The sequence below is a fragment of the Amblyomma maculatum genome, chromosome 3 (genome assembly GCF_055883805.1).
Source record: "Amblyomma maculatum isolate TAMU_Amacu chromosome 3, ASM5588380v1, whole genome shotgun sequence".
Lineage (NCBI taxonomy): Eukaryota > Metazoa > Arthropoda > Arachnida > Ixodida > Ixodidae > Amblyomma > Amblyomma maculatum.
The window spans coordinates 188728288-188748763 of NC_139346.1; the positions used below are offsets into that span (position 1 = coordinate 188728288).

At 47.5% G+C, this 20476-nt stretch overlaps 2 protein-coding genes across 2 annotated transcripts; one reads left to right on the forward strand and one right to left on the reverse strand.

The window, feature by feature from the left end:
• The first annotated feature begins 1034 nt into the window (after window positions 1-1034).
• Window positions 1035-7168, forward strand: LOC146197223 (uncharacterized). The gene is made up of 4 exons (XM_084597142.1): window positions 1035-1232; window positions 3293-3463; window positions 4950-5165; window positions 6120-7168. Exons 1-4 carry the CDS (start codon window positions 1035-1037, stop codon window positions 6993-6995), a joined length of 1461 nt encoding a protein of 486 aa, XP_084453268.1. The 3' UTR covers window positions 6996-7168.
• A 2591-nt stretch (window positions 7169-9759) lies between these two features.
• Window positions 9760-17773, reverse strand: LOC146197224 (monocarboxylate transporter 14-like). Its single transcript, XM_084597143.1, has 4 exons — window positions 17584-17773; window positions 15964-16107; window positions 12081-13157; window positions 9760-10380 (listed from the first exon to the last, which is right to left on the reverse strand). The coding sequence occupies exons 1-4, from the start codon at window positions 17771-17773 to the stop codon at window positions 10160-10162; spliced, it is 1632 nt and encodes a 543-aa protein (XP_084453269.1). The 3' UTR covers window positions 9760-10159.
• Window positions 17774-20476: the final 2703 nt, after the last annotated feature.

The following is a 20476-nucleotide window of genomic DNA, read 5'->3' on the forward strand; positions in this document are numbered from 1 at the left end:
TAAAAGGGCAAAAGAAGGCGGAGCGTTGCGCCCTTCGCTTGCCGCCGAGTTGACATTCGTAAAATCATGTGCGCAGCCACTTAGGTAACACTAGCCATGCGCAACTCTAAGTGCCATTCGCACTCCTTTGGAACAGTGATATCCACATGTCTCGAGGGCACGCGTTATCAGCCAACTATGCGAAAACGTTTCTGCACAGTATCGTGGAGCCATTAATTATACGAAATGTTTTGTTTAGTTCAGAACGTCTCACGTTCCAAAGTGGCATTGTCAACAAGGCTGATTTTGTTGTGCAACGGAAGTAGCCTTGCTTTTGTTTATTTTATCTCATTCGTCGAAAGGAAAGAAGGAAAAGTGCGTGATATTTCCCAGACTTACCTGGGCGTGTACAGTTGGTTGAATGTGAGAATTTCATTCGCGGTTTTCCTCAGCAGTGCAATTATTATTTCTCTTCAGACTCCCTTTAACCAGCTTACTGAATAACATGCCCCGTCTCCTGAAAGTTTTAAAGAAATGTAAACTGTGCAGCCTGAAGTCCACATGCGACGCATGGGTCGAGTAAGAAACGGCATAGCAAGGGAATCGTCATTTATGTAGACCAACTGAGGTCCCTTGTATGCTCTGACATCGCTTAGCACATTCGTATTTTCGTATTTCGTCTCCCTAGAAGTACGTCCGGCGCGGCTGGGACCGAAACAGTTTGAGATCAGCACTACCGAACCCTTCAGATGTGCATTAATTTTAATGGTTTTCACTAAAATGGTAAATGCATGCATTCGTTTGCCACATCGCATATAGCTGAAGGAAAAATTATGTAGAACGGGACTTGAAGGCAGAATTCGCGAACATTACCCCGTGACAATTTTCACACAAAGCGCAGCACTATCAGATGATTCCTGCGGATCAGATGTATGACTCTTGTCCTGTTTTTTCAGTCTTCTATTCGCTTCCTACGATAATTTCTCATCCAATCCCCGCAGGCGACCAAAGCTAGCTTGGATCGCGGCGCGGTACCGAACGTTGCGGAACGTGGAATGACAGCGTCCCGCGAGAGGCATCACTACGTGGCCGAAGATGGCACTCTGATCGAGTACAGGCAGCCAGCTGTATTGGCACGAAGCGATCAGGTGCCCATTTTTACGGCTCCAGGCGGCGCCAGGCCATCCGTGCGCTCGGGGAGCAGCAGCTACGCGTCCATGAGCATATCCTCCTCTGGAACCATGACTCCTCTCGTAAGTGACCGAAGATAGTATTAGGTTATTAACGCGAAAACATTAAAAATTTCATTACTAGTGAAAGATTGCTTGGCTTCCAGAAACATCACATATCACGATAAAGGTCTCATAAGGATTAATAACCAAAAATTTACAGGGGGCGCCTAAAGAACGTTTGTTGTTATCGCAATATCTTCGATGGCCTGCGTAGCATATTAAAGGGCCTCCGAAATGATATTTACGGCAAGTTTAAGCAATTTTCTCTTTTTTTCTGCCGCACTGCAAGTGAGAGCTGTCCCTCTGTTTTGTTCCCTCTACTCCTTCCCTTGAATGCCATATCGTTGCTACTCTCAGTCCTTTTATATTTCTTTCCTGGCCGCCTCGATCGCTGATCTCGGACGGACTTCATCCACGCGACGCCTCAGGGTGTGCTCTGTAAAACGGTTCACGCTATTATAGTCCACAGATATAGGACAAATGCGCACAGAGAGACAGAGTATATGCGACAAGAAACCTATTGCATCTCTAATCCAAAAATATTGGTGATTCAAAGGTCACTTCTATGCTAAATGATGTTTTAGAAGGGTTGTTTTGTAGGCCAGTAGGTGATCCATACTTCAAGAAATGGTGGCGCTCTGTGGTTTTTTTTTTTCTACGTCTTGTCCTCGTCTGCCGCGTCGAAGCATTTCTTGAAGTAAGTAATGTCCTTTGTCAAAGCCACATCGTCCACAGGAGGCTCACTTGCTCTGCCCCCATCAGACGTCAGGGTATCGTAGGCTGCCTTAAAATCGCTGCTACTAGACAAGTAGCTGCTGCCTTTTGTGTCTTGAGGAACGTTGAAAAACATTTATTACTTAATTGAGGAACCGAAATATTAAAAGAAAACATTTGCTACTTCCGCAATTAGTTGTGCCATTGTTTAACTGCCAATATATGTTATATTACAATATATGTTGTATATGTAGTAGTACAAGGGATGTTGCCTTGTAGTTCGCTAGAGTACAACACTGAATGCCCGAGCTCTTGTGTGTACATTTTTTTTTTAAAGTCGGCTGTTTTCATCCAACAAAAGCAGCCTCTCTACTGCCATGCTAGTTCTATATTTGTGTGCTTTGGGCATTTACTGTCAGGACGCCACCAAGTTGCCACACAATAAGACCTTTACGGATGCATTCGTCCAGTGGATAGAAAATGAAGGCAGCATAAAGGCTCAAATTTAAAGCAATTTTCGTATATATTGTTTGGCTTTGTGATACTTTTTTCCAGTCTGGCAAAGGTGGCCGCAAAAAACAAAAAACAAAAAAGAAAAATCATTGCCCGCGTGCCTGTGAATCCACTAAACAGTCAAGATATGACCGTCATAATTATGTAACCTGTACCATATTACGCAGTCACATGGCAGTCAACAGTTTTCTTTTTTTAAGTAACAGCGTGTCTTTGTTCGATGACAACATTTTGAGTTCTCGAGTTGTCACATTTCGGCGTATACTAGTGCGTTCACTGGAGCAAGGGCTAAACATAATTGGCTTCTGGATTAGTACCACGACGCCTCAGTACCGGAGTCACTGCTGCGACCGAAGGCTGTAAAAAACAGTGGAGGCAACTTGAAACCATGCTGCTTATTTCTGGCGAATGCTTGCGCAAAACGTCCGATGTTGAGTCTTTTCAATTATATTCCGTTTCGAATCCATGCATCAGATTAAAAAAATCACTAACTAGGCGGTAGTTAGTGGACTGGTGCCTTGTTTGTTGAGTCATAGACACACTTGCTTCATTTCCTAGGGGTATAGTGCTAACCCATAGGCTGTTAGTACCTATTCTTATCTGCATGAATTCCGTTTTTCTTTATCCTTGTCTGGACTCCATTTGCTTGGGACAGAAGGACATCCTACGCCCTGTGAAGACTCCATTCGTGTGTGTGTGTGTGCTTGTGCGTGCGTGCGTGCGTGCGTGCGTGTGTGTCATTTCAGCCGCCATTGTCTACAGCAGAATGTCGCGCTCAACTAATACACTCAGCAGTACGAGCTCATCTTTCTATTCTTGCGATACCCCATGAGTTTACATTTCTGGGCGCACAGGATCCCACCGAGGGTCTACGCCTATGTCACCTGGTCAAGTGGCCTAGCTTCGAAGGCTACGGGTTTGCAGTGACTCCCGACAGGTGGCGGCGTGGGCACTTTATCGCTCACGTCGACAACGGTAGTCCCGCCCACCTCGGTGGCCTGCGGAAGAAGGACAGGATAGTCGAGGTAAGTGTTCTGGCCTCGATTGTTCTTCGAGTGGTTGGTTGGTTGGTTGGTTCAAAGGAATGGAAAGGCGCAGTATCTGTCACACTTGCTCTGTGGACACCTGAACCGCGCCGTAAGGGAAGGGATGAAGGTGGGAGTGAATGTGGATAGAGAGAAAGGGGGCCGTGGTGGAGGGCTACGGAGTAATTTCGACCACCTGGGGATCTTTAACGTGCGCTGACATCGCACAGCACACGGACGCCACTTCGTTTCGCCTCCATCGAAACGCAGCCGCCGAGGCCGGGATTCGATCCCGGGAACTCCGGCACAGTAGTCGGGCGTCTTACCACTGCACCACCCCGGCGGGGCTCTTCGAGTGGTACAAATCTAATTTCTATAATATCGTCCATTCTGTCTATAGCGTACATCGTAGTAGCTTGCATGAATAATGGCCTTGACTTGGCAGCGCCTACAGTCAAGCCTTGTAAATGGGTACGGCTGCCGAAAACGTGCTGCTTTCGGGGTAACACTTTAGAAAGCGTACAAAACCGCATTAGCTTGCCTAATATTGAGAGAGTGGAAAACATAAGGCTGGGTCACTGGCGGGGAGCAATAACTTAGCAAATCTCAACAGCACTGGGGCTAATTAACAAAAGCATTTGAGATCTGCGAGAAGATTGCATTTGTCACAAATACCACTCACACATTATACCATCGTCACTTCTGCTTTGTGGTATTATAAGTACAACTCTGATAAGTGACACTGGTTAAATACGTGTAGACGTACTGAAATCAACACACTGCTGAGGCGAAGTGTTCTTACAACTGTCCTGATTAGACTCACTGCATGCATTTACTGTGGGTGGTAGTGGTGGTTAAAACTTTTTATTTGAAGAAGAGGTGTCAACTCCCTAGTGGGACCCACATACTAGGTGGTGTCCCTAGTCCGGGACCCCATTGGTCGAAACAGCCGTCCTGGCTCTCTAGACCAAGGCCTTTTGGGCTTGAAAGTATGAGCACGTGCCCGACTCTCGACTTAAGGTCCATGCTTCGGGTCCACCGCTTGACCTCTCACGGTCTTTCTTTTAGAGAAATTTTCTAAGTGGATACGTCGTGACATCTTTCGACCAGCGACGCTTTTGTGACCTAGTGTGAACGCCTGTCCTGTTTTCAGTGTAACGGGCTATATATCTAACGCTATCGTTTTAAAGAACCACTCGCGCTAATGCTGAAAGCGTTCAGAAGCGGAGACTCAGACTTGTTGCGAAACGAAAGCAACAAAATGCAGTTGCTACTGATGGGCGATTGAGGATCGAAAGCAATAATCGCGGGGTTACGTGAGTGGCCCGGAGGAAACATTTGAAATTTAGATTACAGCATATTTGCTTTGCTGAGTAAGAAATGCGCAGAGTATAGAAAAGCATTGTCTATTCAAGATATAACGCACAGGAAATGGGGAGTGAACAACGCAGCTATCGTAGTAACATCTTGTTGATTTTCTTGGCAGGTGAATGGGTACGATGTCGAAGGTGAGAGTTACCGAGACGTAGTCAACCGTATCAAGAAGGACCCGACCAAAGTGGACCTGCTTGTCATTGACCGCGATACGGATGCGGATTTCACGCGTCGCAAGCAGACACCCAGCAGCCTGGCAGACACAGTGGTGCACCGCTGGACGCCGGAGGAGCGTCCACGTTTACCCCCCGTTGCCACGAAGCCTCAGGTGTGCTCGCCGCGCATTTTCATGTCTGCTCTTATCGCCTCGATGTTGATATTTTCTCCCCTAAATATAACACCAGCAAATATTCTTAGCTGGTAATGATAACGGTCGTAACACTTAGGACTGCGACCTACTGTTAGAAGCTTCATGGCACGACCAATACACATAATAAACTATGATCGTAGCAACCACCAGAATGCAAGGTTATTAAAATTAAGTGTAATATTCTTAAAATTCACCTTGTTTAGCGCAAAAGGACAGGAACACACATTAAGAAGACACGTACACCACAAGCGATACTCACAAGTGATTTATTGAAGCCTAAAATACGCGTATATATACTCACAGGGTTGCACGCGCACAGCATAGCAAGTAATCTGAGTGCAGCACGCAGAAAGTCGTCACACGTGGCGAGAAAAGAAATTCCATCTCTGCATTGTACATAGCAAGAGAGGTGTCACTAACACAATATTGACCCGCGTTTCTGATAAAGAACGCCTCCAAAGTTTCACGGGCGGTTTTTTTACATACGTCTGCCTAGAATCTTAACACTACGGAAACAAGGTCTACAGTTGGTGCAAGCGAAGCAATGGTCAACAAGATGCGTGGCCTCCTTGTAATTTAGATCTTTTGCGTGCTCCCTGAGTCTGTTTTCTTCCAACACCTCACTTCGTCGTTTTGATAGAATAAATTTTATTCCTAAATATTTAGCGGTCACAAGCAGCCATCATATGGTGGTGATACATGTATTCTAACGTCTAATGCACCATTCCTGAGAAGAAAACTTTGGGGAAGCATAAGCTCTGCTTTTAAGAGTGCTATAACAGTAATGCCTTCCGTTTGTGGTTCCTTTTGGTTCCTTTTGTGGTTCCTCATTCGCGTGCATGCTTTTCTACGTACATGCTTACTGCGCCCAAGGCTGAAGGTGACCACCACTTCTTCATACTGCTGTTGCAGGACACCTCCAAATCACCGGTAGGATCTGAGCCACTATTCGTCGTAGTTCCAGGGAACGCAAGCAGCACTCCTAACAGAGCGCCGAACGGCCAGCAAGCTGGGGCTCCTGCGGCAGCCACATCTGTCCCATGTTCTTATAAAACAGAGGGGCAGCGGCACAAGTTTGAACCTCAAGACAGGACATTGCCTTCGGAAGTTCGGCCATCCCACGAAGGCGGTGTGCCATTCCAGTGCGTCTCGAAAGACTATGGCACCTTTCAAAACCAAGCGGAGACGCTTGCGTCCAGGAAGTCTGAGCCCCCTGACAGAGCAAAGCAATCGTCCGTGCTGGACACAGTCGTGCCATCCGAACGTGCACCAATCGTTCCACTTTCGGAATTTCCGACCTCAACGTTCTTCGTTTCGTCCGACCTCAATGACAGCGGCTGGTTAACCCCGGACAGCCAGACAAAGAACGCCGAAGAATACTTCTCGCGCTCCCAGGAGCGCCCGTCGGCTCCGTTCACGCCTACGCATAGCGCCTCTCCGTCGCCTTTCGACAGCCCTCCCTGCAGGTCACCTAAAAACGGGCACTCGACAGCCAGTCCCTCAGGTCACACAGCGCATCCTGCGTCTAATAACGACTCGCCTCGACGGCTTGCTGTGCCAGTCTCATTACAGGCGCCGTACGTTGCTCCCGGACAGGTGTTCCGTGATGACCAACCGACCACGTACGCGCCGGGGTACTCTGACTTCTTCACCATGTACTCTGGATACGCGAGCAGTGAGCCCCTCTCGAGAGCCACAGAGGCGCCTGTCTTGCCCGAAGATTCGGAGCAACAGGGCGGCGCTGACAGTCCGAACCCAGCATACGACGAATCAACCGACGCGTCGTAACGCGACAATTAGCGATAATATTCTGTAGGAAGGCCAAGTAGGCAGGGACTGCAATATAGTGGAAAATATTAGAGGAGAAACCTTCACTACCGAACTTGGCATGATATCGATTGTTGCCTCAAGGCGCAGTTTCCCTCCTTTCTTTCTCTCTTTTTCTCTTTCTTGTTTTTTATCCCAAGTGGTCTGCGTGAAGTTTCATCTAATTGATGTTTATCCGACGGCACTTTTTTCTACCAAGTGAGATCGACCAAGGAAGGCTTCGAGATTTTTTACTAGTAATGTTAACGTACTGGTCCGAGGTTGATTAGAACTATCAGTTTTCCCGCTTTGGCGTATGTCACCGGTGAAAGCTCAAAACTAAAACCGAGAATATGAAGCGAAAGATGCGCCTCTCTGTAACATCGTAGTCTCTGTACAAAATACGCCGACAGAAGACATTGTCTTTCCAGAGTTCCCCGTCAGCTGCCAGTTTTACGAATCTATAGACACATCGCCTGCCTTGGAGATGCCTGTGTTTTCAAGGTTGTGTTATCTTAGCAGTAAAGCTCTTCACTAGGTTTATACAAACCTATGCGTTGCTTATTCATCGCCGTTTATAACTTAATACATGTTCCCTTCTTGCGCACTATGTCCCCTTCCTTCTTTAGGCATTTTATTAACGTTTAACTCTAGTTTTTCATGTGAGGGAAAACGATTGTGTCATGGCAGCCGTCGCATCAATATTATAAGGGTGTTATCAAATCACTACTTTCCCAGTGAATACACCCAGTTGTGTAAAATAACGTATACTAGACCGCCGAGATAAAACCTGTCGCGTCATGTTAAATGATAATAAAGTAGTGTTTGCATTTAATGAGGACACAAGAAAACAGGAAGCGAGTGAATATTTCATTGTTTTTTTTATTCTTCGGAGGCTTATAATCTGGAAAACCTAGCGTATTCATACGCGACTACAACCAGTAGTCTGTGGGCTTATGTTGAATAGCATAAATACACAAGTCGTGGCACGTACCGAATCGAAATCTCGCGCAGAGCATGTTATGTTAATAAAGGGAATTATTTGCTCTGTTTGGATGCTATCCTTGTGGCCTCTTTGGCCGACAAGTGTCCAGAGAGCCCCAAAATTGCTATATGTTACGGAATTTCATTAACATATGAAGGAAGTCAGTACACATGTACATGTAGATTCGTGGTGTCCTGAAAAGAAGAACCTCAGGTGGTCGAAATTTCCGGAGTCCTCCACTACGGCGTCTCTCATAGCCTGAGTCGCTTTGGGCCGTTAAACCCAACCAACCAACCAACCAACCAAACGACCGACCGACCGACCGACCGACCGACCGACCGACCGACCGACCGACCGACCGACCGACCGACCGACCGACCGACCGACCGACCGACCGACCGACCGACCGACCGACCGACCGACCGACCGACCGACCGACCGACCGACCGACCGACCGACCGACCGACCGACCGACCGACCGACCGACCGACCGACCGACCGACCGACCGACCGACCGACCGACCGACCGACCGACCGACCGACCGACCGACCGACCGACCGACCGACCGACCGACCGACCGACCGACCGACCGACCGACCGACCGACCGACCGACCGACCGACCGACCGACCGACCGACCGACCGACCGACCGACCGACCGACCGACCGACCGACCGACCGACCGACCGACCGACCGACCGACCGACCGACCGACCGACCGACCGACCGACCGACCGACCGACCGACCGACCGACCGACCGACCGACCGACCGACCGACCGACCGACCGACCGACCGACCGACCGACCGACCGACCGACCGACCGACCGACCGACCGACCGACCGACCGACCGACCGACCGACCGACCGACCGACCGACCGACCGACCGACCGACCGACCGACCGACCGACCGACCGACCGACCGACCGACCGACCGACCAGCAAAAGCTATTACATTTAGAACATGTTTGAATAAGTAACACACACAAAAAAAAACATCCCCCTTGCACATGCTAGTGTATACAGCGTATAGTGAGTAGTTTGTAGTCTTTGTATACTCCCTGGTGAGGGTCAGGTGGTTAAACTGACGACTCTCATCGCTGATTTGGGGGAAAACAGCTTTGTAAAGTAATAAATGGTTTCGCATGTCCTTAAACATGCGTTAGGATATACAGAGTGCTGTTTTTAGTGTAGAGCGTATACATGACTGTAACGGGCATATTTGAATCAGGTCGCACACCACGGCGTCAGGTCGCACACCACGGCGTCTATGCCAAGCTCAGTGAGTTAGGGTGACATACCAACTGCTTTACATGATTTCGCGCATTCGGCCTCAGACATGGCCTGGTAGAGTTAGGGTGACATAACTGCTTAGCATGATTTCGCGCGTTAGGCCTTAGACATGGCCTGGTAGAGTTAGGGTGACATATCAACTGCTTAGCATGATTTCGCGTGTTCGGCCTCAGACATGGTCTGGCAGAGTTAGGGTGACATATCAACTGCTTAGCATGATTTAGCGCGTTTGGCCTCAGACATGGCCTGGTAGATGCGCACTACGGTCGATGCGAACTCCCGTAGTTCTGAGAGTTTAGAAAGCAAAACACCCCAAACAGCTTTTCGATGGAGGCGAAAAGCAAGGCGCCCGTGTGCTGTGCGATGTCAGTGCACGTTAAAGAACCCAAGGTGGTCGAAATTTCCGGAGTCCTCCACTACGGCATCTCTCATAGCCTGAGTCGCTTTGGGACGTTAAACCCCACAAACCAACCTACCAACCGAACCTGTAGCCCTTCAATGCGAAGCGTATCACAAGCATGACTCTAACTTTGGATCATTAAAGTTGAACAAACAGGCTTTTGCGTAATTTTACCTGTAATGCACTTGAGAAAAGCGTCAAACTATGCCTTTTGTCGCGTAATTTCGTCATCTTAAAGCGTAATCTGTCTTTGATAAAGTCCGCAACTTCGCCCATGTGAACGACACACGAAGGTTTTCTGAGATGATTTGTGGGAGATGCATCACGCTATTCGTTAGTCCACAAGTTGACATTTTGAAGTCATTCTACACCACTGTCGCTCCTCTTGTCATGGAGGTATTGCGAGAAGTGTGAACAACGCCACGGTAAATTTGCCCCACGATCACAGTGTCTCGTTCACGCTCTTCGTCAGGGCGGCATGCATTCAGTCGAAGGGTGCTTTCCCGTCCCGTAGTTGATTCCGAGCACGCCACTTTCCGGCTTGGTGTCCTCCTTTTCAATGTCCCACGCATTCCTGCGGAATTTGTCGCCTACCACAACACAGCAGATTAGGGAGGCCGCGAGGAGGTTGACGGCGGCTAGCAGCCAGTAGAACTGGTCGTAGGAGCCCAGCTGATCCCGGAAAACGCCTGCGCAGAAGAAAGATGATCTGATAGGAAGAAAGGGCACACATGCACGCTGAGGCATTTGTTGGTATTTTCGTCTGTCTTTGTCAATATACTTTGCATTTGCCAGTAATCGATGAGGAAACTTATATTTACAAACAATTCCGTGCGACCAAACAAAAGGAAGAACTCGCCGCATGGCGCATATTCATTATTCGGCATGCATTAAGAGTAAAAGCACTGGGCAAGGCACATATGGCACTGTTGCGGTATGCAGAAGGAGAAGACAGGACTCCCAGCACTTCAGACGAGCGATCTGAATCCTTCCGTTCCGCTCTCTCTCTCTCTCTTTCCCCGGCTGTTTTAGGGAGGTGAAATACGGTTCATTTTAATACAATTCGAAAAGCAACCACTGTGATGTCTGTATACCTCGCCATATTTAACTTCCTCAAAACTTAACTTATATGTCTACGACATCTCGGCTTTTGCATACAGGTTAGGAAAACTCGCTCAATCGCTTTGTTTTTTTTTTGTTTTTTTTTTTTTTTAATCTAGCCTGCTTTCCCGCTCGAAGCTCGAGTCGCGGGCATTCTACGTAGCACACCAATCGCATCTTTTTTATCACCGTTTAATCAAGCCACACGTTGTTTACAGCTACGTCGACACCCTTTATCTGATGCAATGCAAAACTTACCTTTATCTGATGCAATGCCTTTAGGTCGAGCTGGTTCATAAAATGCGCGAAAGTCGCGATTATTGACTGAAACAATGTATAATTATTATTAACTAGTTCTCTGCACGAGCCATGTGTTTCTTAAAGAGTGATTCAGCGGCAGTTGAAGGTAATTTAATATGCTAAATTAGCGACGGAGCCTGGCGTTCCATATCCGCCAACAGTGGTGCAGAAAACATCCGATTGGTCGAGCAAGCCGGTGACGTCTTTATCTCAAGGAGCAATCGGCAACCGGCGCTAAATTCGTCCCCTTGGCCCACATGACACGCTAACCACATTCTCCTTGTAGCTTCATGGCGAACGTTTTATATAACCTCCTTTGTTTCAACCGAACACGCCGCGTAGCGTCATGGCGAAGGGGCACAGGTTAGAGCAATGAAACCGCCAGAATGAGCGATTTTTAAGAAGCGCACCAAGTGATTACTATAATCTCCGCGGACATTCCCAGTGTGCTGCTTACTAAACAATAAGAAGTAAATAAAATAAATAGCACATTCAAAGTAAACAGAACTCATGATAAGGCACTTATGTTTTCGCCTCCATAGCCCGTTTAACGTCTTTAAGTTTCCATTTAATTTTTTTATGTACGCAATATGTTTGCCGAAAATAATAAAGCAACATTGATGCAAGTAGGCGTTAACGTTACCTAGAGTAAATTTTACTTTTTGTTGCTTCATATTGGGCAACATCGTAACTTCTTAATTAGTAATTTCGTAGTATATACAAATGATAAAAATTGCATATGGCGTATTTAAAACCAAGAAATAAATCTGATGTGTTATGGCGCCCTCGACGGCACCATGGCCAATTCTTAATTGTCCGAGGATGAATGAGTATCGAGTTCGAACACGTCATTAATTTTACGCCAAGCTGCTTGTATTGCATGCATCTAACACGCCACAAATTCCACGGGCGTTGCATTCAGCTATTTGCGGATGATGCATTATTTTCCATCGTCAATGAGTCTGGCCCAGATAATTTTTCAAATTACCTATGATTGCAGGTGAGCCTAGGAGGATGGGAACCATTGCCACTCCCATGAGGCCGCAGAAGGCGGTCAGAGCCTCCACGCCCAGGTAGTCTCCGATGAGCACACCCTTGATGCACATGAGGTATCCTTCGCACATGCCGACCGTAGCCGTCAGAACTGCGACCGGCGCGTATTCTTGGAAGCGAGAGATGAGGAAGAGACAGGTCGAGGTCAGTGCAAAGCTGGCGGCCGTGATTGGGCAGCGGCTGTGCTTGATCTTGTCTGATACGAAGGGTACCACCAGTCGGCCGACCAGCTGTCCAAGCGCCGTGAACGTCTGCAGCTGCTTGGAGCCGTCTAGAGTAGCGGCTCCCTTGTCGATGCCGTATTCCACGATGGTCGTGTCCAGCATCGCTGTCGTGTAATCGATCGTGATGAAGGGCAGCAGCAGAACGTAGAAAAGCGGCGAGCGGAAGAGCTCCGTGTAGTGCGACAGCAGGCTGGGCGCATCAACCATCATACTCTTGGCGTCGCGACGGTAAGCCTTGTGAAGCTTGGTCGCTGCAGCACTTTCACTGCCTCCTTGATTGGATTGGCACTCCTTAGACATCACATGTTTTGTCACGGCAGCGACCGCGTCGTGTTTGCTACTTTTAAGCTGGGCAGTCGCATGCTCTTTCGTCTTGGATTCTTTCCTCGAATCGTCTTTCATCGCGTGGTACTGTCTCGTCAGACCACCAGTTAGTAGTGTCTTCGAAGGAGGTATCTCACCATTTGCGTGATGTTGCGGCCCATTCGGGACTTGGTGTTCCGCGCCATCTTTCGGCGACACTTTGAAGCAACAGCCAGCTGCTGGCATGGGTCGCGGGTCGCCTAGTAGCATGACGATGGGTATCGCGTGCATTACCATCGCCCCCACGAGGAGTAGGCAACCTTGGGAGCCGTAGCTGTCAGCCATAAATGCGAGCAAGGTGGGACCCACGACCCCTGACGCGGCCCATCCGGTGTACTTGAATGCGGTGCCAGTGCCCCGGTACTCGTCGAAGTACAGCAGGATGTAGAGCGACAGGCTGATCATTGAGATTCCGGCTCCCGCTCCTGAATATAGGGCAATATTTGATGCGCGAATCAGTACCAAATAATTGCAGAGACGGACACTCCAACCGAAAATATAAGCAAGCAAAAGAGCTGCGAGGACGAGCAGTAGGTTTGAATTCAATTGAGAAAATCAGTAACAAGTTGGAGAAAAGAATAAGAGGATAACAGCGTGTTGTTCTCTACATCTTCCGCATTCCTTTACCGCTGACTTCATTCCCCTGGGTAATCTCCTCCAACTGGCGCAGCACGCCAACTTCAAGAACGATAAGAGGGAAGTCTTATTTAATTCTTTAATGTCACTGGATTTCCCCAGAAAGTCAAGATAGTATGCCACCGGGAACAGGCAGGTGTTTATGTGAAGGAAACACCATGCAACCACCTGCGCTTTGTTAAGAGGAGAAGAAAGGTCAACGTCATTCTAAATTTTGCTGAACAGTAAAGCCACGTTGAAGGGAAGGTGTCAAATTCTGGCCGCGGAGGCTGCATTTTTAGTGCGAAGATAATATAACGGAAGTTCAGTGCCTGCCAAAATTGTTTAACGTACGCATGTGCGCTTGTAGTGATCTCGCGTACAAAAGTATGGTGAAAGATTCAAGCATGGCCTGCATCTAGTGATACGAGTAAAAGCTCTATTAAGCATAGATGGTATTGCATGGTTTCCCAGGGTTGTACATGGTTTAAAAATAACTTGTTTTTCGCGAAAACAAAGTTGCAGTCTTAATGACTCAAAACCGTTATTGAGAAATGAAGGAGGGGGATGTGTGGGTGTGGGAGAGGGAGTCCCTTGGCCGGAGACCAGCACGAGGGCTCTTTGGGCCTCGAGTCTTCAGCTATATGGGACAGCCTTCCACTCCTCGATAGCTGGCCTTGCGTTTGGGCCATCAGGTGGATTGTTTGGGCAGGCCATGTGGTGTCCCATGTGGTGTAGGCCTGCCTTCTTCCCACAAAGTTTGCATTTGGGGTGGCAGGACCCAGGATGCATTGTATTAGTCTGTCGCACTTCACGGCGGACACCTGAACCATTCCGTAAGGGAACAGAGAGAAATAGGTGCCGTAGTGGATTGCTACGGTGTAGTGTTGACCACCTGGGGATCTTTTAACGTGCACTGATATCGCACAGCACATGGGCTCCTCTCCGTTTTGCCTCCATTGAAACGCAGCTGCCGGCGGTCGGGTTCGGACCTGGGTACTCCGATACAGTAGTCAGGCATTTTAAACCCTGTGCCACCGCAGCGGAGCTTCCATGGTTTGTCGGTTTGAATTAGGCGGTCGCTTAAACTCCGCCTTAAGTGTAGACGCGATAGCACCTTTAACGCCGCGTTTTAAAAGCGCTATTTTTTTATTTTAAGTTGGTTGCGGGGAAAATGAATGCGCTGTACCTGTCTCACTTTTAGGTCATAATTAGGTCAAGGTCACACCACCTTTTCAATTCCATTTTTATGTTTTTGTTATTAGATGTTTTTGGGAAAAGGGATGCGCAGTTAAATAATTTGGCTGGTGGGGAAAATGCGCAATATCTGTCACTTTTCCCGTGGACACCTGACCCGCGCTGTAATGGAAGGGAAGGAGATGGGAGAGTAAGTGCAAATAGAGAAAGTGGAGTGGTAGTGGAGGTCTATATAGAGTAATTTCGACCACCTAGAGATTTTTAACATGCACCGACATCGCACTATACAAGGACCCTCTCCGCCTCGTCTTCATCGAAACAAAGAGGTGTGTCTGTCTCATTTTCGCTGGACACCTACACTTAATTAGGTCAAGGTCATTCGGACCCAACGGGGTGAAATCCGAAGTTGAACCCCGAGTAGTAGATCTTACGCTACAAAAGCAAAATCGTCGGAGTGGAGTGAATTCGAACCCCGGAATTTGTTATCGGAAGAGACTACAGAACGTCGTAGCTATCGCCGCAGCTGGCCGCACCGCGTGCGGACTGCAACATAGTCCTAAAATGTGCGTTACACGCGACCTTGTGATCAAAATTTTTACGCAAACCGTTCTCTGTGAAGCGTTCAGGAGGAAGTCATGCCATTTAGCAAGTTGGAGGCTAGTTTACGATAGGAATTCGAGACGATTACACTTGTATCTCCAAATGTATGGCGGGCAATAAAGACGTTTAACACTTTACCAAACTCTGTGCAAGTCTTTCAATGCTAAGCCGCCAAGTAAAACCATGCCAAACAGTAATTCTATGCGCCTTGAAGGGCTTAAACCCTGCCTAAGGTTTATGCAGCTAAAATTTAAAAGATGTCCCTGTACTCTGTGATAACATCGGACGTTCAAGAACGTGGGGAAATCAAAACTAATCCGGAGCTGCTATTAAGGCGCCCTTTTCTCCCTATCTTCCTTCTCATGGAGACCGAATAGTTATCAAATTATTGTTCCTTGTCAAATGCTTTTTCGAAGTCCACAAACAAGGCGTCAACAGGAGCGTTCTGGTCAATGGAAGATTGTAAGACTTGAAGGAAAAGAGCGAGCTAAGTGTCATACGAGCGTCCTTTGCGAAAACAGTGCTGATCTAGGTGAAGATAACTTACCCGATATTACGAGGTTAGCAACGCCCCAAAAAATAACACATTCCATTATTTTTGCTAATACTCAGAGCGTCGAGAACGCCGGAATTGGATTTTCAGGAGAATGGAGCCTTCAACCCCTGCATTCTGTGATCGTTATATATTTTTTTTTTCAGGCTGGGAGAACTAAAGCTGAAGACAACTTGACACACGTCTTAAATGAACAAATACACATGCCCGCCAATGCCTCACAGCAGACTGAGGTAATTAGGTGCAGGCTGACAAGGAGCACTCACCGTACACTCCTCCGTACAGCACAGCCATCCACACGATGTTCGGCGCAAAGGCTGATGCCACCAGGCCGGCGCACGTGAGGGTCACGCCGAACAAGGTGATGTAGTAGAGGGGCACCCTCTGCTGAAGAACGCTTTGCGCCAAACCTGAAAAGACCGCAGGGTGCCGTTAACATCTTCAGAGCTTTAAACCTAGCTGACTTAAAGCTAGTCTCTGGTTTTAGTTTTTTTTTTTTCTGCTATTTCCAAAGCCTCGGTCATTTTTAAAATAGTTCGAATAGCTGAAGTATTGCCTGCATCTTTACTTGTTTTGTCTCTTAGAGGTAGTTTGACTGACATACTGGAATTGTTATGGTTTGGTTTGTGGGGTTTAACGTCCCAAAGCGACTCGGGCTATAAGAGATTTGCATCTATCCACTCGCTGCATTCCTCACTGTACAGGTGTGCAATTGACAGGCTGAGATCATAATGTGTCATTTATATATCTAACAATTTCTCAACAACGTTCTCCAGTGGAAACAAAAAGAAAACGTTATTTGTGGCGGGTATACGCATGCTAAGTTTACAGGCTGCTTTACAAGTTCTGCATTTATTTCTTCAGGGACCCCTTCGCATAAAGTGGTTACATATGAGCAGGCAGCCGTATTTAAGGTTGGTAGTAAGAAGCGTTTGGCACACTTGACATTAGGAGATTTTGTAGGAAATGTGTGCACAAAGCACACAGTTTAAATATGGCCGATTTTCTGACGTTCGAAACTCTATAGTTTGAATCATACAGAGGAACCTGTCTAATCTCTCGTGAATACGTTCGTGAATACCTGTCTAATCTCTCGTGAATACGTTCTCGTTGAGGAAGAAAACCAACCCGGTGAATAAAAAAGCAACTGAATTTAGCGGCGAAAAAGGGAGCCCTATCAAACATGCCTGGTTCACACAAAGTTCGTTAGCGACTGCGTCCCACTGGCACTTTCTTTGTTGTCCCTTCTCCTCCCCTCCACACCCATAGACCGCTCCCTATTATCGCCATACTCGAGGTTCCGGACTTAAGCGAGGTTTTCCATGAACCTGAGGCGGCTGGCGTAGCCCACGGGGTCGAGCGGCGCACTCGTCGAAGATACCATAAGGTCATAAATTAGACCGATCGAGTGTCCGAAACAGAGGGGCGGCAATCTAAGCATTCATCGCGCGAACAACCATTCTTTCTCGAGCTACTTTCACAACCGAACCTTGCAATTCACTACCTTAATTTTTTGTCTGCTTTTCTGCCTTGATTTCGTACGTGTACTGCATAAATCAAATGCTAGTCGCGCTGGAGATCCAATAGTGCACTTTTACACCAATAAAAATGAAACACGTCCCCAAAGCTGTGCACTAAAAATTTCTGGTATTCATAACATCATCTTGTTTCTCCAAATTCATCTCATCAGCATCATCTTCACCAGTACATTTAGGTTTAGTCAACAGTAAAATGCTTCTCCGGTTATTCCATGAGTTATAGTCGCTCTTTCTGATTCTTAGCTTCACCCCATTGCAACGGATAGTGCAAGATAGGATAACCTCTGTAGAAAGACCTCATCGATACTTATTCCATCCAGACAGGCAGATCATGATGCCGCCTCTCACCTATCGAGTTTGAAACCACCACGTATGTGGACTGAGGCCAGGCGGCCATTTCGTGGCTGACGCCAAACTCGTCCATGAAGAATACGTAGAGTACACCCGAGCTGGACGAAGCGAGGAACACGAGGAAGGCGGAGAATGCGGCCACCACGGGAACTCCCCAGCAGCGGTCCTGCACCAAGGCCGGAGGCATCCTCCTCGGCGACGGCTGGGCTCTTCCTCAGAGCTGTGCGGGTGCCTAAGTGGCGGAAGCGTCACAATATTAGCCAGACAGTACACTCCTGCAAGTGTTTCCGAAGGCAACATAGGGACTTTCAGATTATAATGACCAGCTGACGCCCTTTGCGCGGATACCATGCAAGGAGGCTACGCGTGTCTGCGACAGCGCATGCGTGATAGACACTATGATGAACCTAAACATGCGCCCGCAGTGCTAAAACTCTATCTACATTCTTGTACGCAGTTTGTGGGAGAAAGATCGGAACAAACGTGAGATTACCTCAGTGGGCGAAAAAGCTTAATGCAGTTTTCAAAAGGATTTAACAGAGAGCGCTTACAAATGAAAATATATAGTGTTTGTATAAACGCCAGCTGGCAATATTACCTCAACATTCGAGCTCTCGTGGAGGAATGGAAACAGGAGTACAAAGAACAAGTCGTAGCATGTGTGGCGCGTCCCATATACAGACACGTATAGTGACTTTATCTGCACGGGTATGTGGGCTGGACATAGCGAAGACTCTTTTTGATGTGCCGGCAACGGACTTTATCACAGGAAGAAATAAAAGATGAACGTAAAGTCACTCCTGTTTTATCGACGTCAAGGGAAGTACGCGTGGAAAAGTGGAGCGCGCTGACAACAAGAATTTATCTTTTTCTTTTTTTTACTTTGTGAGGCATAAACCTGTATCTGGATTTGTTGACTGGGAGCCCTGAACAGGTAGGCTGCGTGCTCAAGCCAGAATATCCCCACACATGTACACGTAAAATGCTTGTCGCTTTTGTTACCCAGTTGGCATGCAAGCCACGCGTCTCATGGTGTCTGTATTTCATGGTCCTTGTTCAAAACAGGAATGGAGACAGCTGCCTTTTAAGGCGCCCAGCTACAAAGGTATACTCATCTTTGTAGAGAAAGATGAACAGGAACGTCAAAAGGCACCAGGGAGCAACAGTGGTTCTGTTTCACGATTATTAATGGTGGAATCAGTGAGGCAGGTGAACAGGACCTATTGGAGCAGCCAAAGCGTTCCTTTATCAAGCAGGTTCTAAGCCTGCGGCAAAGTTTGACCACTTCCAGCTTCTTTCAACAGACTTTTCACTTTAAGTTTAGTAACAATGCTGTCTTCATTCGCACTGCTTCTCACACTTTATGTAGCGTATTTCGTGACGTAACAAACTGCCGTACGTGTGGGATAGGTATATAGGAACTAAGCTGGGGAAATAAAAGGATCAAAATATAATGTGGCGCCTGTCTGAACCGGTGGAGGGTATATACTGACTTACATAATCTGTCTTAAGGCCTGTAATTAAGGGCTGTTAAGCTCATCAGTCAGTTTCAGTGAGGTATAGTGCTGCCATGAACGGTCAGGAACGCAATAGTTACCTTGTCTATGGTTCGTAATACCTCGCGCATTCCACGCCCTATTATTCTGATAGTTAATTTGCGAAATAACGCCTCTTCCGTCTACCACAGTGGACCCGCGGGACTATCTATCTCTGGACATTCTCTGCACTGTCTTTAGAAATTTTAGCGAAATCAGCGGCTCTAGATTAAGGTTTGTGAGTACCAAAGACTGCGATTTCGAATTTAGCCGTGGTTTCCTGAATGTGATGTAAACAAAATGTAAATGCGTACACGACTGGAAATTTGAATACGTGTTGAACCGAAAAGTCCATCGACGTTAATCTAGAGCTCTGCTCTAGTCAGGATGGAAGCTCTAGCACGCGAAAATCCGTTAAAACTTCATGCGCATACTTTCAAATCAAAACAGCGGTGTCGAGCTTGCCCGCAGTGTCATGCGCAAACGAAGAAAAAGCTGTTTTAACATGTTCGTAGGTGATTCAAGCTAGAAGCATGTGCGCGCGAAAAAGCTCCAGATAAGTAAAAAAATAAAGATCAAGGACGCGTATGCGGTGGCCTGTGCACGACAGAAATAAAAAGCATATACGACCCACAAGTAGTTACACATCCCAAAAGGGAAAAAAATGCTGCGTACTTGCCGGACACGTATTCAGGAAATATGCCGCTACAAAACAACTCCGCTATGCGCGGATGAAGCGCTGCAGCACCGAGGCAGCTGTTCTAGCTTGTGCAGAGGGGTTGAATCTGCCACAGATTTCTACGGCGAAAAACAAAACTATGGAGGCTAGACCTTCGGCTTATTCATTGGGAGCACGGCAGTCATGCGGGGCCGCCAGTGTCATGGCCTCGGTCGTGTTTCAAGGCTAGCGAGAGGTTCAGAAGTTAGGGAGAGTTTCCAGAGGACGAATAAGTACATAGCCAAGAAGTGAGCTGACGAAGAACATCGCGAGCGAACCGTAGGCAATAAAAGATTTTGTTTAGTGAATCCACTGTGCAGTTCACGTTTTAAAAGCGATCATAAAATGAACAAAACACATTGCAAAACAATGCTGAAAGTGAAATAACCGTGCCATGCACCGATAGAACCGGGCATATTTTTACTAGCTGAAGGCGTAATCATAACTCAGATTTTGTCCCTCATATTCCCTAAGGCGCGAAGCTGGGTCAATTTTGCGGTGAGATGTGTGCTGTGTTGGTGTGTCCCCTAGCGCTCATCGTAGCCTAGCATTTATAAATGCTCAGAAATCTACTCTTCTTTGGTAACTCTTTATTACGCGAGTTCTGAAGGCGTCTCTGAATCCCAGATGATCGTAG

Bases quoted from the DNA above. Each gene is read 5' to 3' on its own strand.
- LOC146197224 (XM_084597143.1), bottom strand. From the start codon at position 17,773: ATGCCTCCGGCCTTGGTGCAGGACCGCTGCTGGGGAGTTCCCGTGGTG. The intron at 16,108-17,583 runs GTGAGAGGCGGC...CGGTCTTTTCAG, and splicing joins GGTGGTTTCAAACTCGATAG to GTTTGGCGCAAAGCGTTCTT. The intron at 13,158-15,963 runs GTGAGTGCTCCT...CCCTATATTCAG, and splicing joins GCTGTACGGAGGAGTGTACG to GAGCGGGAGCCGGAATCTCA.
- LOC146197223 (XM_084597142.1), top strand. From the start codon at position 1,035: ATGACAGCGTCCCGCGAGAGGCATCACTACGTGGCCGAAGATGGCACT. The intron at 1,233-3,292 runs GTAAGTGACCGA...CTGGGCGCACAG, and splicing joins CTGGAACCATGACTCCTCTC to GATCCCACCGAGGGTCTACG. The intron at 3,464-4,949 runs GTAAGTGTTCTG...TTTTCTTGGCAG, and splicing joins AGAAGGACAGGATAGTCGAG to GTGAATGGGTACGATGTCGA.